Source organism: Parambassis ranga, chromosome 15 (assembly GCF_900634625.1).
Source record: "Parambassis ranga chromosome 15, fParRan2.1, whole genome shotgun sequence".
Lineage (NCBI taxonomy): Eukaryota > Metazoa > Chordata > Actinopteri > Ambassidae > Parambassis > Parambassis ranga.
Genome location: NC_041035.1, coordinates 15,301,650 through 15,318,108, shown reverse-complemented (window position 1 = coordinate 15,318,108; position 16,459 = coordinate 15,301,650). Strand labels below are relative to the sequence as shown.

The 16,459-nt window shown below is 43.9% G+C and overlaps 2 protein-coding genes across 2 annotated transcripts in view; both read right to left on the bottom strand.

Annotated features, from left to right (window-relative positions):
- klhl31 (kelch-like family member 31) overlaps positions 1-16,459 on the bottom strand; it is a 42,975-nt gene that overhangs the window by 2,779 nt on the left and 23,737 nt on the right. The gene's annotated exons all lie outside the window — the stretch shown is intronic.
- Positions 5,940-16,094, bottom strand: LOC114447532 (glutamate--cysteine ligase catalytic subunit-like). The gene is made up of 16 exons (XM_028423857.1): positions 15,873-16,094; positions 12,890-13,002; positions 11,551-11,733; positions 11,290-11,403; positions 11,045-11,103; positions 10,795-10,931; positions 10,579-10,653; positions 8,623-8,739; positions 7,979-8,117; positions 7,773-7,885; positions 7,587-7,679; positions 7,402-7,506; positions 7,222-7,303; positions 7,034-7,143; positions 6,766-6,886; positions 5,940-6,675 (listed from the first exon to the last, which is right to left on the bottom strand). Exons 1-16 carry the CDS (start codon positions 16,020-16,022, stop codon positions 6,494-6,496), a joined length of 1,893 nt encoding a protein of 630 aa, XP_028279658.1. The 5' UTR covers positions 16,023-16,094; the 3' UTR covers positions 5,940-6,493.

The following is a 16,459-nucleotide window of genomic DNA, read 5'->3' as shown; positions in this document are numbered from 1 at the left end:
TTGGCCGTCATTAATTGCTTCTGTCCTTCTTGTTCATGTTTTCTTCTTTAAAAAAACTCCATGGCTTGTCTTTTAATGCAGGGTGCTCGGTCTCGCAGTTTTGAAGGCTTCGTTGCCTCATTTGCGAGTCTGTCGCCACACATCACTCAGAGCGGACTTGGTGTGTGAGAATCACCTGTTGCAATAAATCCGTATTTTAAATAGGACTCCTGATATAGTCTTTTAAATGCAGGTTTCTTTTTCTTTGAAGGGGTAGGCTCCTCTTCTTCTGTCTCCTCGTTAGGCCTTTTCCCCTTTCCGAAGAAGCTCTCCAAAGACGTTTGTTTTTTATTCATTTGTGCTAGGTTGTGGGCTTAATTTTGGGGCCGTATCCCGTGACCGAGGCAAGCGTCTGGGCAGGTGCTTAAAGGCACAGGCGGATGAATCTGATCGATTTATAAAATGAAACAGCTTTCAGACTCAGGTAATGAATAATATATGTTTTGCTCAGTCTTTCTGTGCGGCCCGGTACCAAATGACCCACGGACCGGTACCGGTCCCCGGCCCGGTGGTTGGGGACCACTGGTGTAGAGGATGGAAGCTGTTCTCCAGGATCCCCTGCAGCTTAGACAGCATCCTTCTGTCTGACACTGCTGTCAGGGAATCCAGCTCCACCCCCACCACATCACCGGCCCTTCTGATCAGTTTATTGAGTCTGTTTGTGTCCGCTGCTTTCAGTCTGCTGCCCCAGCACACAACAGCAAACAAAATGGCACTGGCAACCACAGACTCATAAAAAATCCTCAGCATAGTCCGACAGATGTTAAAGGACCGGAGCCTCCTCAGAAAATAGAGGCGGCTCTGGCCCTTCTTGTAGAGGGCTTCAGTATTTTTAGTCCAGTCCAGTTTATTGTCCAACACCACTCCCAGGTATTTGTAATCCTCCACAATGTCCACACTCTGCCCACCGATGGAAACTGGAGCCACGAGTGTCTTGGTCCTCCTCAGGTCCACAACCAGCTCCCTTGTCTTTGCAACATTGAGCAGCAGATGGTTCTGCTCGCACCATGTAACAAAGCTGTCCACCACAGTCCTGTACTCAGACTCTCCACCTTTGCTGATACATCCCACTATGGCAGAGTCATCAGAAAACTTCTGAAGGTGACATGACTCTGTCTGGTAGCTGTCAGAGGTGTAGAGCGTGAAGAGGAAGGGAGAGAGGACTGTCCCTTGTGGGGCCCCGTTGCTGCTGACCACTGTATCAGACAAACACCGCTGCATCCCCACATACTGTGGTCTACCAGTTAGATAATTCACAATCCATGACACAAGGGGGGGCTCTACCTGCATCGCTGTCAGTTTCTCACCCAGGAGAGCCGGCTTGATAGTGTTAAAGGCACTGGAGAAGTCAAAAAACATGACTCTCACAGTGCTCGCTGGCTTGTCCAGGTGGGTGTAGACACGGTTCAGCAGGTAGATGATGGTATCCTCAACTCCCAGCTGGGGCTGGTAGGCGAACTGGAGAGGGTCCAGGTGAGGCCTAACAGTAGGCCGGAGCTGTTCCAGGATGAGTCTCTCCAGGGTCTTCATGATGTGTGACGTCAGTGCCAACTGGTCGGTAGTCCGAAGAACCACTGGGCCGCGGTGTCTTCGGCACCGGCACAATGCAGGACGTCTTCCACAGCACAGGGACCCTCTGGAGACTCAGGCTCATGGTGAAGGCCCGGTGAAGCACTCCACAGAGCTGGTCAGCACAGTCTTTGAGGACCCGAGGGCTAACACCATCCGGTCCAGCAGCCTTGCTGGTGGGGAGTTTGCTCAGCTGTCTTCTAACCTGGAGAGGTGTGAAGAGTGGAGGAGTGAGAGTGCGGAGGAGGGGAGTGCACAGAGAGAAGAGGGCCGTTAGAGGAGGTGATTGGAGGTGGGGGTGGGGGGCCATTGTAGGTGATGGAGGCATCAAGAGGGGGGAGGGAAGGGAGCAGTGCAGGTTCCAAAACAGGAGACTCAGCGTGGACCGGGACCGCAGTGTCAAATCTGTTAAAGAACAGGTTTAATTAATTGGCCCTTTCCACACTACCATCGACCCCTCTGGTAGCTGGTCTGAACCCTGTGATGGTCCTCATGCCACTCCAGACCTCCCTCATGTTGTTCTGCTGGAGCTTCCACTCCAGCTTCCTCCTGTAGTTCTCTTTAGCCTCTCTGGTTTTCACCTTCAGGTCTCTCTGAATGGCCCTCAGTTCCTTCCTGTTGCCACCTCTGAAAGCCCGCTTCTTCTCATTGAGGATAGCTTTGATGTCCTTTGTTACCCAGGGCTTGTTGTTTGGGTAACATTTAACGTTCAGGTCAATCTTCTGGAGCACACCATCAGAGGCAATATAATCCACCCGCAGCCCCTCGTTGATTTAATCATCAGTAATTAAATGAAAATAAATTTGAATGTTAAGTAGTGCTTCATAGCTAAGCAGCTAGCTCTAATATAGCTGGCTAGCTTGTGTCCATTTCAAATGACAGCATAGAATTTTGTACCCTTGAGAAAAGCAATGCTACCTCTGGTCTGTATGCTAAACTAGGATAACTAGCTTCATCTGTAGCATTGTATTCAAAGATAAAACATGTGTGTTTATGACATATTTACAGAGGTGAGGAGGCTGGCTGATAAGGTGGCCTGACTGGCGTAGACGTCGCTAGCCCTATTTTAGGGGGCTTCAGCCTCCCTAAAATAATCCAAAGCCCCCCTATAATTTGCGGCAATATTTTATTTATTATTATTATCTTGATTATTTCGGAGTTGACCACGTTGTATACGATATGAGAGCATATGTCTTACAAAGTCGCTCATACATTAGGAAAGTAATAGCTAGAGACGTTCTGTTTCTTTCCTCGAAAAGAGGACACTTCAGGCATGTCTGTGTGATGTAGACCGGCTGTATTATTCTACGGGCAAGTCAGTGCCCAATCGGACCATCGAGCGATATCACAAGGGGCTCAAATATCCAATTGTAGAGCCTTGTGCCTCTGACGTGGTGTATCAAAGATGTCTTCTGAAGACAAGAGAAGTATCTCTACTAACTAGCTGAGTCGTCTACACATCTGAAAAGCGGCTCTGAACGCAATAATAGACGCGTAGCGGACTGTTATCTCAGCCGGAAGGTGCATTGTTCTGCATACCCCTGTTATACACTGTTATTCACTGTTATTTCTTACTGGAAACTTTTATTTGACTTATTAGCGGTGCTATGTTTTGTTACGCTAACCCGGAAGTTACGTCGAAGACGTTCCGGATGAACAGGGGAGCTCGCTCTCAGACGCTCACAGTAAACAGCGCTTCTTTCATGTAGCGCAGCTTCATTTTTCAACTTTTGATACACAACTATTGCAGGGACAAAAGAGACATTTACAGCGCGACTATTTCTGAAAGAATAAGAAAAGTTGGTGATTAGCCCCCCCCTATCTGTCAACCCTAGTGACGTCCATGCTAACTGGTAACAGCCAGGCAAGGGAAAGGCAAAGGGGGCGCATACTGAGGAATTTTGCTCAACACTGCGAGAGGTTAGTAGAGTAGAGCGGAATCTACCACGCAGAGTACAGCATGTAATGACTTGGGTCAAAGGTTTCAGATAATGTTTACCTTGAACACTATCCACAGTATTCTGTTAACTGTACAGTGCAGCAAAGCATTTAGTATCATCTTACCCTTGGGGCCCAGCCATGACTCCAAGTAAGTGTTCAGTTTATGGTTAAAGGTCTCCATGTGTCACCTAAAAACAGAATGCAGAAGGATATCAATCGAAATCGGGTGTAATCGAAACTGCACTTTACGCTTTTAAATGAAGGGATGCGCGCAGATGACGCCGGTTGTCATGGCATCATTAATAATCCACTTCCATAAAGGAAACTTCCAGACAGGGCTACATGGAGACTTTAACGTAACACAACTTATCGCATCCTGTCCATCGCGTGCTGCCAGCAGGAGCAGCAGCATGGAGGTCACCGCTTCAGCATCACCCGAACTACCCGCCTGCAGACGCCATGCGCGCTGCAACACGCCGATGATACAAAGCCTTACCATAAAGCCAGGCGTCCGTCCGCGCGGTGGAAACTGAAGGAAGGTGAAGAGATGCAGCTGTGTGTGTGTGTGTAAGAGAGAGAGAGAGAGTGTGTGAGTGTGTGTGTGTGTGTGTGTGTCGCGGACTGCCTACCTTATTTCTGAGGCGGGGTGAGAGAAGCGGCTGTGTAACCTTGGCTGGCTGGCTGGCCGGTCTGAGCACAATGTGCAGCCTTGTCGCTCAGTGGAAAAGAGTGGGAGGAACAGGCAGAGCGGCCCGTTGCCCCGCAGGAGGTTTACAGCCATGAGGTGACCTGGTGTGTTACAACCACACGACACACACTCAGAGATGACATCAAGACCGCGCGTCCTCCTGAACTTGCAGATAAACTGTGGCTCCTGACACGAGGCGTGCGTGTGAAGACAGGATGAGGAGCAGAGAGTCATTGATTAACTTTACTGTATATTTTATACAGTCTGACTGTAAAAAGAAGAAGCTTAAATTGTTGCACATAGTTATGATTCTTAAAAAATAATAGAGGCACTTTGTCGTGTCATTTTGTGTCATTGTGTGCATGCTGAAACTTCCCAGAGGATGAACCACCACCTTTATAGCACCACCTACTGGTCAAATGTGCAATCTGCTGGCATGCTAAACTAAGATTATAGTAACTGCTGAAGATTAGCAAATAATTATTGTATGCATGTTAATTTGATGTTTAACTCAAAGTTTTATACATAGCTAATTGAGCCCACTAGAAGTATTTTTAATGGAAACTAGTAAGTCATATTTATTGCAGCAGTCCTGCCTCATTCCTTGTTTTTTTAATAGTGGCCAGTCAGGCAAAAAATATATCATTTCCTACCCCCGCGACCCGGCCCCGGATAAGCGGTTGAAGATGGATGGATGGATGGATGTTATGTGTTAAATATATTGATTATTGCAGCTTTAAGTATCTACCACTCATGTGTCAAGTTCAATGAGACACAATCAGTGCCAACTCATAACGTAGCTGCAGTACCAGTGGTGGCCACTAGAGACTGTCTTATTAGAAGCAGCATTCACTTGTCCTCATAGTGGTCTGTTGTGATATATCTGCTAATGAACATGTTCATCAGTGCTTTTGACTGATCACTGTTCAACCATTAATGAGATTAAGTACACACACCGCAGGCTCTTCTCTGGTCTGACCTTACATTTTACTCATGTCAGCTCCACATACCCCTCTCTGTCATTTTCTCTTTGATGAAGTCTAACCACTTATTTTTTGTCATTTTTTTTAGTTTAATAAGAACCATCCATTTGTCTGTGCTGCCACTTCTTTTGTAGCAAAAGGCAGGCCTGCAGCAGACATAATCATTATCCTTACCCAAAAGGTCACACTGAGGTAATGCTCTCATCTGTCACTGCAGCTCAGTGTGAAGCTGTGGGTCAATACCACCATCTTGTGGGTGGACATGTGTGAGTGTTACTGTTAAACACAAAAGAAGCCTGTTGAAATGCAGAATATATTTTTTATTTGTTTCCTGCCATCTATTTAGAAGTTTTTTTGACTTGAAAATGTATATATATATATATTTTGTAAGCCCACAGTGATGACAGCTGCCATACACAAATATGGATTTGAACTCTTCAAACACCCAACCTGTTCGCCTCATTTGGTTGCTAAGACTGCTGCTTCTTTCCTAAGATGAAGGAGCTTAGTGGTCACCACAGCGAGGATGTCACTGTTCATGTGGACCCCTTCACCAAGGGTGTGTAAAACATTTAAAATAAATCTCTATACTGTTTAAAAACCAGCTTCTTCAAGCAGATCTGACTCTGGAGCTCTTCTGCGGAGCTAAGAGACTAAATGAAGATTTTTTGTGACAAACTAACCAGATAAAAACGGTCTTACTGTTGTAGAGATTTATTTTGAAATAGCATCACATTGCAAACAATGGTTCACCATTTCCTCTTGAATGCAACACTGATTTCAAGGTCCCACTACAAGGTCAGAAGAGCAAACTTTTTTTTAAATGCAAAAAAACAAAAAGAAAAGAAACAAAAAAGAATCCCAACCAAAACATGTAGAAGAGCTTACATCCAGAAAAGACAATGTTAATGTTTGAAAGAGCAGAAGTACAGTATTTACAGAACACATGATTAAAAGCAGACTACTGTACAACCCTTTGCTACATTTACATTCTCACACAGATATGCTTAATTTCCACACAAAAATAAATACACATCTGCTTTTCTATTACACAACTCTTTGCATGTCTTAATCCTATTAAAATAACTTTGTAATCATAAAAATCTGATACAGCATATATACACATATTGGATGCAGGTGTGTTTGTTTGCAACACACACATGCTGCTTTGCATTCTCTTATAATTGGACCTCTTTCGTTGCGAGCCATACATTTGGTCTCTCTTTACATGCATGTTTATCGGCGATAATGATGCACATTCTACAAGCGTTTCTCACTTGAATCTGTTGATCGGGTTTCCAATTAGCTCAGGGCACTGCTCTTCACCTTTAGCAATGCTGTTGCATTTCTTCAGCAGGTCGTAATTGATCTTGTCGGAAATGACGCTGTCCTGCTTGTACTGCGGGTGCTTGGCCACAAACTCCCTCATCCATTTGGCCATGGTCATCAGCTCACCTGTTCCCAGAGCAGCAAGAGAAGGACGTGGTGTTTAAAAAAAGAAGGAAACTGTGCATTTGGCTGTTCAGGATGTTTTGTTACATTTACCTGAAGCACGTTTCTTGATGAGCTTCAGATAATTTAAGATGGTGCACCTGGTGTCCACATCCACTTCCATGTTCTCCAGATAGCAGTTAAGGATTGGGATGAGCCCTTGAAACACTCCCTCCTGGTGATTAAAAAAAATGTAAGAATAGATGTTAAATGGCTAACAACAACATGACAACGTATTCCTAGAAAGAGCTACAAGCTCCAGCTGAACCTCTGACTGCAGCAGACAGCAGAACAAAGATGCAGCTACTCCTAAATGTCTAACCTTTCCATTGATGATTGTGTCAATGCTCATCAGTGTGTACTCCTCATTAGTGTCTTCAGTCTCCAAGCCGTTTTGAGCAGAAGCAGTGCCATCGAGTACCGGGTTGCAGCCTGTTGGTGGACAAAACAAAGGTCTTAAAGCATTCACCCTAAGCTTCCACTTCAAGATGGTATTTCTGTTTTACTTGCCTTTAAAGATGTCCTTTCGGAAGTAAAACATGCCCTCCTGGACAGCATTTCTCTTCTGTGCCACCTTCATGTTTTCATCAACCTAATAAAAAGACATTTTTAAGGACATTTTTTTTTTTAATCTACTTGAAACATCTGCTCCGTCTTTGTGCTTCTATAACAGTCTGGCTCTGTTCTCACCTTCAACAATGGGATTAGGAAGTCCAGCTTGTAGGACAGGATCACTCTGGTGAGCAGGACAACAAAGACCGCGTATGCAGCGTTTTCAAAGTCAGTTAGCTGCACCTGAAAAGCAAAAACACAACGTTAACTCGCTAAACAAACATCAGTGAACATAAAACCTAGACTAGATGTTTTATTCGTACCTCCATGGGGCGGAACTCCACCCTCCAGCCGATGTCAGAGTTTGGAGGAGGAGGTTTAAACCTCATTGTCTGCCAGTTGGTTGACTGGAGGTTCTGCAAGTTGTTAGAATGAAAAGTTAAATTCACTGAGGTCACACCTGTATTGTCTTTATTCTACTATGCATGAATTCATGAAGTAATCCTGACCTCAAAGTGATCAGAGTCGTTTTCGTCATCAATATGTATTTTTTCCTCGAAGACAGAGAGCGGGTCTCGGATGAACAAGTGCGCTATGTGCTGGGCCAGAAGCTTGTCGATTCCTGTCAATAAAGAATTTCATCTTATTACTACAGAAGTGTCTATAGATGTGTTTTTACTTGAAAGTAGCACGTTTGTGTGTCAGGTATCAGTACCTGCTGCGAGCAGCTGCTTGTAGATATCCTCATCTATCGTCAAATCAATGTCATTGTACTTCTCACCACAGCTAGACAGGTAGCTGTCGATCGAGTCATATCTTGACTTGAAGATCCTGTATTTGTTGTTTTTCAGTGGCTGCAGAGAAACAGGTTTTATACATTATACTCAAAACACACACTTCAATCATGTTTGGCATGTAGTTATCTTAAAGCTGTACAGTATATATTTAAATATATATTTTAATATTGTACCCAGTACCTTTCTGTTCATCTGGCATCCTCAGACACATGAGATGCTGCAGCTGATTCACTCACTGTAGCAGCCTTGATCTGGGCCCAGTACAGCTACATATATAAATGGTTTATGGGTAAGCTTAGCTAGCCATGATACATGGTATATTATTTCCTCATTCACTCAGTCCTCACAATAAGGCGTTTCATTATGTGGAGTTTTAAAATGACAAAACAAGTACAATGTTCTTTTTTTGGATAGTAGAAGGTGAACTCAATATCATCCTGATAAAACCAAGCACCATCACATTTATTTCTGAAGAGTCCAAGTGTTCAAGTAAAACAATCAGGTGTATTATTTAGCAAAAGCTGCATCACATCCTGAAAGTCTCCCAACATCTCATGCTCACCTTCAGACCTCGTTCTTCCTGTGTCCTGTCATCCACAGAAGCGGAGTTAACACCCCAGCGGCAATCAATATCCGATACGTAGCCTCTGTAGAAGGGCGAGGCTGCACTCAGTGCCATCTGCAAAGAGCGAAAACTAGCATTTTAGTGTGTTTGATGAAAATATATGTGCAACAAACAAATAACAAAAAAAGTATGTTCCCACTACCATAAAATGATTAAATCACATTCAGATTCCTATATATATGGAAAGCACAAATGCATATTAAATGGATCTAATCAGTAATTATATTAATTATGTTAATGTGGACAAGTTACAGTTGCAAAAGTATTCATACCCCTTGAACTTTTCCACATTTTCTCACATTATTCCCACAAAAGTAAATATATTTTATTGGAATGTTATGTGAAAGACCAACACAAAGTGGCATACAGTTGTGACATAGAAATAAAGTTAAACATGAGTTAATTTTTTTTTAACAAATAAAAAACTGAAAGGTGCAGTGTGCAAAAGTATTCAGCCCCTTTTCTCTGAGTGCATCCAATTGCCTTCAGAAGTTGCCTGATGATTTCTGACTGATCGAATGTTGACCTAATGACTAGATAGAGTCCACCTGTGTGTAATTTAATCTCCCTCCAAATACAGCTGTTCTGTGACGGCCTCTGTGGTTTGTTGAGAGAATATTGGGGTGCAAACAGCATCATGAAGTGCAAGCAACACACCAGACAGGTCAGGAATAAAGTTGTGGTGAAATTTAAAGCAGGGTCAGGCTATACAAATATTTCCCAAGCTTTGAACATCTCACAGACCACTGTTCAGTCCATCATCGGCGAATGGAAGGAGTATGGCACAACTGCAAACCTACTGAGACAGGGTCATCCACCTAAACTAACAGGCCAAACAAGGAGAGCACTGATCAGAGACGCAGCCAAGAGGCCCATGGTTACTCTGGATGAACTGCAGAGATCTACAGCTAAGGGGGCGGAATCTGTCCATGGGACAACAATCAGTCATGCACTGCACAAACCTGGACTTTATGGAAGAATGGCATTAAGAAAGCCATTGTTAAAGTAAACCATAATAAGCCATCTGAGTGACCTAGCAATCATGTGGAAGAAGGTGCTCTGGTCAGATGAGACTAAAATTGAACTTTTTGGCCTAAATGCAAAACGCTAAATGTGGCGCAAACCTAACACTGCACATCACTCTGAACACACCATACCCACTGTCAAACATGGGGGTGGCAGTATCATGCTCTGGGGCTGCTCTTCAGCAGGGGCAGGGAAGCAGGTCAGAGTTGATGGGAAGATGGATGGAGCCAAATACAGGGCAATCTTGGAGGAAAACCTGTTGGAGTCTGCAAAACACTTGATACTGGGGCGGAGATTCACCTTCCAAGAGCACAACAACCCTAAACATAAAGCCAAAGCTACAGTGGAATGGTTTAAAATGAAACATATTAATGTGTTGGAATGGCCCAGTCAAAGTCCAGACCTAAATACAATAGAATCTGTGGCAAGATCTGAAAACTGCTGTTCAGAAACGTTCTCCATCTAATTTGACTCAGTTTGAATTGTTTTGCAACAAAGAATGGGCAAAGATTTCAGTCTGTAGATGTGCAAAGCTGGTAGAGACATACCCCAAAAGACTTGCAGCTATAATTGCAGCAAAAGGGGGTTCCACAACGTATTGCCTCAGGGGGGCTGAATACTTTTGCACACTACAGTTTTCAGTTTTTTTAATTGTAAAAAAAAATTAAACTCATGTATGCCACTTTGTGTCTTTCACATAACATTCCAATAAAATATATTTATGTTTGTGGTCATAATGTGAGAAAATGTGGAAAAGTTCAAGGGGTATGAATACTTTTGCAAGCCACTGTACATATAAGTCCTGTTTGGGTCAGTTAAAACTCCTGATATAAGACAAGAAAGCAAATGTTTTATTTTTCTACTCACCACGATGGGGCAGAATGTTGCTAGTTGGTCATAAAGATATCTTGCCTCATCAATGCTGCAAGCCTGGACTGTTACCTACAAAAGCATCATAAAAGAGTCTGAAGTACATTTATAGATCACTCACTAGGAATGTGGAGTTGGAGTCACAATAAACAATCCCAGTTACATCCTCTCATTTATACCGGTTATAGAGAACAACAAACTGAGATGCGGTACCTGCAGACAGCAGTTGCCCGCACCGAAGCCCATAGCATCCATGTAGATATGGTCGGGCAGAACCGCCCTCGCTGCTTCGCCATCGTCCTCAGGAAACTCCTCCACAAATGGAGATGGAGTGCACTTATCTTTGAAGACTGAGGCAGAGAAAAGAAGATGGTCATAATAGTTCATATAATTGCGTGGCAATGAAATCTTTAAATGGTTTGTGTACTTAAGTAGTCTGCACAACTGGTATTATCAAACTTACTTGGCACATTGATTACGACTTTCTCTCCTCTTCTTTGTCGTATATTTCTGGTAAGATTGCTGAAAAACAAACATGAACAGACGCACACGTCCACAAAGCACAGACTTGATTAGAGGAAAACATTCATACAGTCAGAGGAACATGCAAACATGCCTGAGGCAGGATTCTGTCTGTGGTAACAACTGAAAATCATGTGAACTTTTTCCTGATGCAAAACATCAGGATGTTTTAATCATGATGCCTACCTGAATCTTGGGTGTCTGTTGATGGCTTCATCTGGAAAAAACAGTGACTTTGACACTCCTTTTTCAACAGGAGTCGGCCGACACTCTGGTTTGGTGAAACCTGGACAACCTAACCTAAACAATTTATAAAAAATAAACCAAAAATATTATGAATCAGGTTATAAAAACTGCAAGTGTGGTTAAAAAAAAGAGAAAATTGCTGAGACTCCATTAAGAACCATTAAAGACATTTAAAGATTTCACTGATTAGAAGCAAAGTACCTTGGAAAAGAGGTGATGGTGCACAGAGTTTCATTCTGGTTCAGGACAGACGATGCCTCTCGTCGTCTCTTCCTCATGTTTCCCTCCACCGTGTTGAACTCCGACATGGTCCCACCGTACGGCTGCCCTGGAGTCCCCTCAATCATGTAGCTGCTATACTCTGGTCTCCAGAGAGTGGGGTGACTGCAAAAAAATATTATTGTAAACTTTATACTAGGTCAGCAACAACAAAGGCCCTGGTCTCATTATCGTGATGACCTTTTTGATTGAACAAACCGGCTGCAGTCTCTTTATCATATATCAGCCATAATCCTGGCAGGGCCAACCAACGCAACGTATTTGTGTGATAGAGCGTGCTCTTTGGTGTGTGCAACAGAGGGGCAGTAATGAGGAATGCATCGGCTCTACTATTCTCACTGCCACTGGTATTTCCCCTGGGTCAAGTTGGCTACACAGATTTAGACCGACGTCATTGGCAGCGAGCAAGCATAACAGTCATGAGCCTCTACAAACACATTTACAGCGCCTGCAGAGAATTCGTTCTCTTTACAGAAATGTTACTGCAGTTCATGACGGCATTCTCAACCTGTGGTGACCTTTTGTAGAATCTTTTCCTAAAGAAAATGTGGATTTCTAAGTTCACTCTCTTCGTTACAGATTTCACAAAAAAAAAATCAAGCTTAAACTTTTTTAAAAATATGTTATCCTCTTGGAGGTGCAACTATAAACTATGAACTATTAGGCACGTAAAGTTTGAAATCATCATTGTTCAAGCAGAAAGACTAAAGTCTGGAACCTGAGGGGCTATTGGATCATGAGCTATGTTGTCATTGTTATTGCATATTATAGTGACTGTTGACCAATAAAATGAGCAGCTCTGTAACCTCTGTAGCCCCTCTCAGTTACCCTTTACAAGACAGGACTGCAAAGACTGCAAAAGAAGCATCACCGTGCGATGTGTACGACAGGGCTTTGTAGGTTCCAGCCAAAAGCAGAGTGTTAGTGGCTTTTGTGATTATAAAGCAAACACAAATCAAAGCGCACACCTGTCTTTAAGATATATTAAACCAGTGTTTATTTCAATCACTCTGCTGGAAGCGATCCAAGACGGACAAATAGCAGCGCTATCATTTATCAAGATTCCTGTGGAGTCTGATTTATGTGCGGCTCTAACAAAAAAACTTAAACCTGGAGAAAAGGATCAATGACAAAGCCATAAGCCAAGTCAAACTGTCAGTAATACAATCCGGCCTTCAGTCATTAAACCCATGAGGTGTAATATATATATTTTAATATCTGTGCCATATTCACAGATATGTGGGGGTTAATAATTACTCACTTGGGGTTTGTGTTTTCACCCTGCTCTTGGAGAGTTTCCAACACATCTCCACCATTCAGGACGAGTCGAACCTTCTCTTCCTTGTCGTCCAGTTCCACCAGCATGTACTCAATCTGAAAGCAAACAGCACATCATCAACCCATGTTCAAAAGTATGCTAGACTAGCAGCACAAAGCAGAGGTTTTTTAAGATCAGACCGGGACACCATCACATCAATTCCAATTCATCAGTCATGTTTCCTTGACTTTGACTCTGCTACCCTGTAATCCCCTGTCTGAAAGGGGGATTAAATCTATAACAACAGCATTCCACATGGTTTGAAATCAAAACACTTTGTTCGAGCTGTAGTACAGTGAAGTTTTGAGGTAAAATAACTAGAAATCCAACATGGATGAAAGAAGTAATAAATAATTAAAGCTGCAAGCAGCGATGACGGGCCCTTCCGGTCCGTGGGACCAGCAGCCGCCACTTCTCCTATCGTGCCACGACCTCTCTCCCAGCTGTACTGGCACGAGCTGTGGTCTGCATTGCAGAAGAGCACAGCAAAACACTTATGTACAAAGGACAGGTCCTCTGGCCAGTAGGTGGCGCAGTGACTGTAGCATATCAGCATGTCAATCTGTGCAGTGTCCGATGTTCAGCATGACTGTAAAGTTTCATCCACACTGGATGAAGTATGTGGGAGATACAGGCAAAAATACATCTATTTCCTGTGCTTGGGCTAAGGGTCAACTTCGTGGTGGCACCACAGCCAGACCATGTGACGAAGTACTGCGTTTTTGATAACTTTTGGTCCCTAATGCTTAAAGAGTAACCAGATCAAGTTTCAGATGGATTGGACAAATCCAGCAGGAGGTGTTCATAAAAGTGTGGGGAGAAAAAAATGCAAAATGGCGTGGTTTTTCCAAAATGGCGGACTTCCTGTGCTTTTTAGAGGATACCTCCAAGAGACTTTTTTTCACGGCTACAGGTGTTACATATGTGTACCAATTGTCGTGTGTGTAGGTGAAAGAGCAGCCCACATGTCAAAGTAGGGGGCGCTGGCGAGCCATGTGGCCACGCCCGCATGTGCATATAATTATATCAATCTATTCAGAATGACAGGCTCAGCATGCCTGATTTTTTTCATCCACATTGGATGAAGTATGTGGGAGGTACAGCCACAAAAACATCCATTTCCTGTGTGTTGGCGAAGGGTCAACTTCGTGGTGGCACCACAGCCAGACCGTATGACGAAGTGCTGCGGTTTTGATAACTGTCGGTCCTTGACCCCTAGGGGAAGTGCACCAATTTTCAGGCCAATGGAGCAAGTCCACTGGGGGGGTCACAAAACCGCGGGGAGTGCAAATTGGAACATGGCGTGGTTTTTTCAAAATTGCGGACTTCCTGTACGTTGTGGAATTTTCATCCAAGAGGCTTTTTTTCATGTCACGAAGGCAATACATCAGTATACCGAGTCTGAAGTCTGTAGCACTTGCGGTGAATATTTTCACACGTTAGGGGGCGCTCGCCAATGGCAACAGTGGCAAGTTTCGATTTTTGTCGGGGGACAATTTTGTGCTAAGTTTGGTGAGTTTTTGAGCATGTTCATGGTATGTAGGAGTATATAGAATGGTAATAACCATCTGGTATGTGTGAATGGCTGTCTGGAGTTATTGGTGACAAATCACCCTGACTTGCCTTTCTTTCTTTCTTTTATTGCTCATCATGCAAAACCGGTATGGTCTTATCTAAATCTGTTGGATCAGTGCTGTTTATACACCTACCTATATACCTGGAGAGGCTCTTGCGCTTCTCCACTTTCATCACGCCCACAATAAATTCCGACCAATCACAGCATGGTTGCCGCACAGCCTTGAAAGACTTCGGCCCGGACCCTGTGCACAAGAGTGCGGGACAGCGGGCGGTCAGAGACAAAAACTGACGTCATTTTGTTGATGAGCAATAAAAGAAAGAAAGGCAAGTCAGGGTGATTTGTCACCAATAACTCCAGACAGCCATTCACACATACCAGATGGTGACTGTTATTACCATTCTATATACTCCTACATACCCGGGCATAATAGGCTCGTTAACAATGTCTGTATATCTTTGCTATTGTTACTTTTAATGTCGCATCTTCACAGCTCATCACCGGACAGTTTGAAGTATCGCAGGCACATTGGAACACAGTAGATGTGCAAATGTGGTCATAAAGGCACAAACACTGAATCTTTGCTATTGTTACTTTTAATGTCGCATTTTCACAACTCATCGCCGGACATCTCACGCTGTTGCAGGCACCCTCTCTGTATAATGCCCTCTTGCCATGGCACAAGTCCTTGTGGTGTGTTAAAAACTCAGTAAAGTCTTTCCTTATAGTTTAGTGGGCGGGCCGTATGAGGAGTTTTGCACACACACGTCTCGCGGAGTATGGTACCTCAGTGCGGAAAATACCTTTTTTTGTATCTCTTACCACCCGTGGAGCGCGTTCTCCGCTCTTTGTCTCGCGGAGTATGGAATGAAGCTTTAGACTACGCGTTGACTCATTTGCATACGGACGCTGATTGGATGTTTACTTAGTGTGTGTGTGTGTGTGTCCGTGCGCTGCAGCCTGTGAATACACACAGCGGACGGACAGACGCTAATAAAAAGTGCCCCTTCTTGTCGGATTTTTCCGCTACCGATGATCATTTTGTCAACGCGTAATATATTCATTTTGTGAGTATATTACATGTGCTTTCTCAACTTCTACAAATTTGATTTGAGGGGGCAAGACATTTATTTGAGGGGGCACTGCCCCTTCTTGCCCATGCCTAGAACCGGCCTCGGTACACTGTATTAAAAGTGAAATGTCTGTGTTCAGCAGCCAGGGTACAATCAATATATTAGCTTCCTGTGTCAATAAAGGACCACTATTGCATTACACACCCCTATTCATGACTGACAGGTCCAGTGCATTAACACACAGCATTTTAAAGCAGCTATAATGTCACTTTCTTACCTCATCGCCCCACTTCAACACATCTTTCTGCCGGTCCTTCGCCTTGTTGTAGATGTTGACAAACTGAATGATGCCATGCTTCCTGATGTAGTCAGCATACTTCTTGGTTTCTTCCCAGTTCAGTGGAGACCCCAGTGACAGCAGACCCATCGCACAGACAGGCTGGAGGTGTGAATTTTACGGATAGTGTCTTACTGTCTGCTTATACTGAATTCAACTCGCAGGGAGCTAACATGAAGTCTCGCCCCAAAACCAGCAGCTGCGGCGGAGAGTCTGGCTTCTCTGGGGCTGCTGTCAGAGAGTTCACGGGCTGAACGCAGAGTCTCTTGGTGCTGTTAGGCGGCGTGCCCTGTCAGTAACCTTAGCTGGGCATTCAAGAGAAGCAGGCCCCTGCTCATCACCTCCTAATGACTGGTTAGCTCAGCAAACCACAAGCGTGAAAGGATAAACGCGGTTCTTCACTAAAAAAACCCCAAAACGAACGAGTTTATCAGTGCGTGCAAACCTCTGCTCGGTGAAGAACCACAGACAGAGCCGATTAATATGCAGCTCTGTGAGGGTGTGACAGGTGAACCGGTTCCTATACA

What these genes read in the sequence shown, in the direction of transcription:
- LOC114447532 (XM_028423857.1), bottom strand. Translation starts at nt 16,022, where the DNA reads ATGGGTCTGCTGTCACTGGGGTCTCCACTGAACTGGGAAGAAACCAAG. An exon ending in CAACATTCTGCCCCATCGTG is followed by an intron (nt 8,740 to 10,578) that starts GTGAGTAGAAAA and finishes CGCTCTTTGCAG; the next exon opens with ATGGCACTGAGTGCAGCCTC. An exon ending in CATCAAGAAACGTGCTTCAG is followed by an intron (nt 6,676 to 6,765) that starts GTAAATGTAACA and finishes CTCTGGGAACAG; the next exon opens with GTGAGCTGATGACCATGGCC.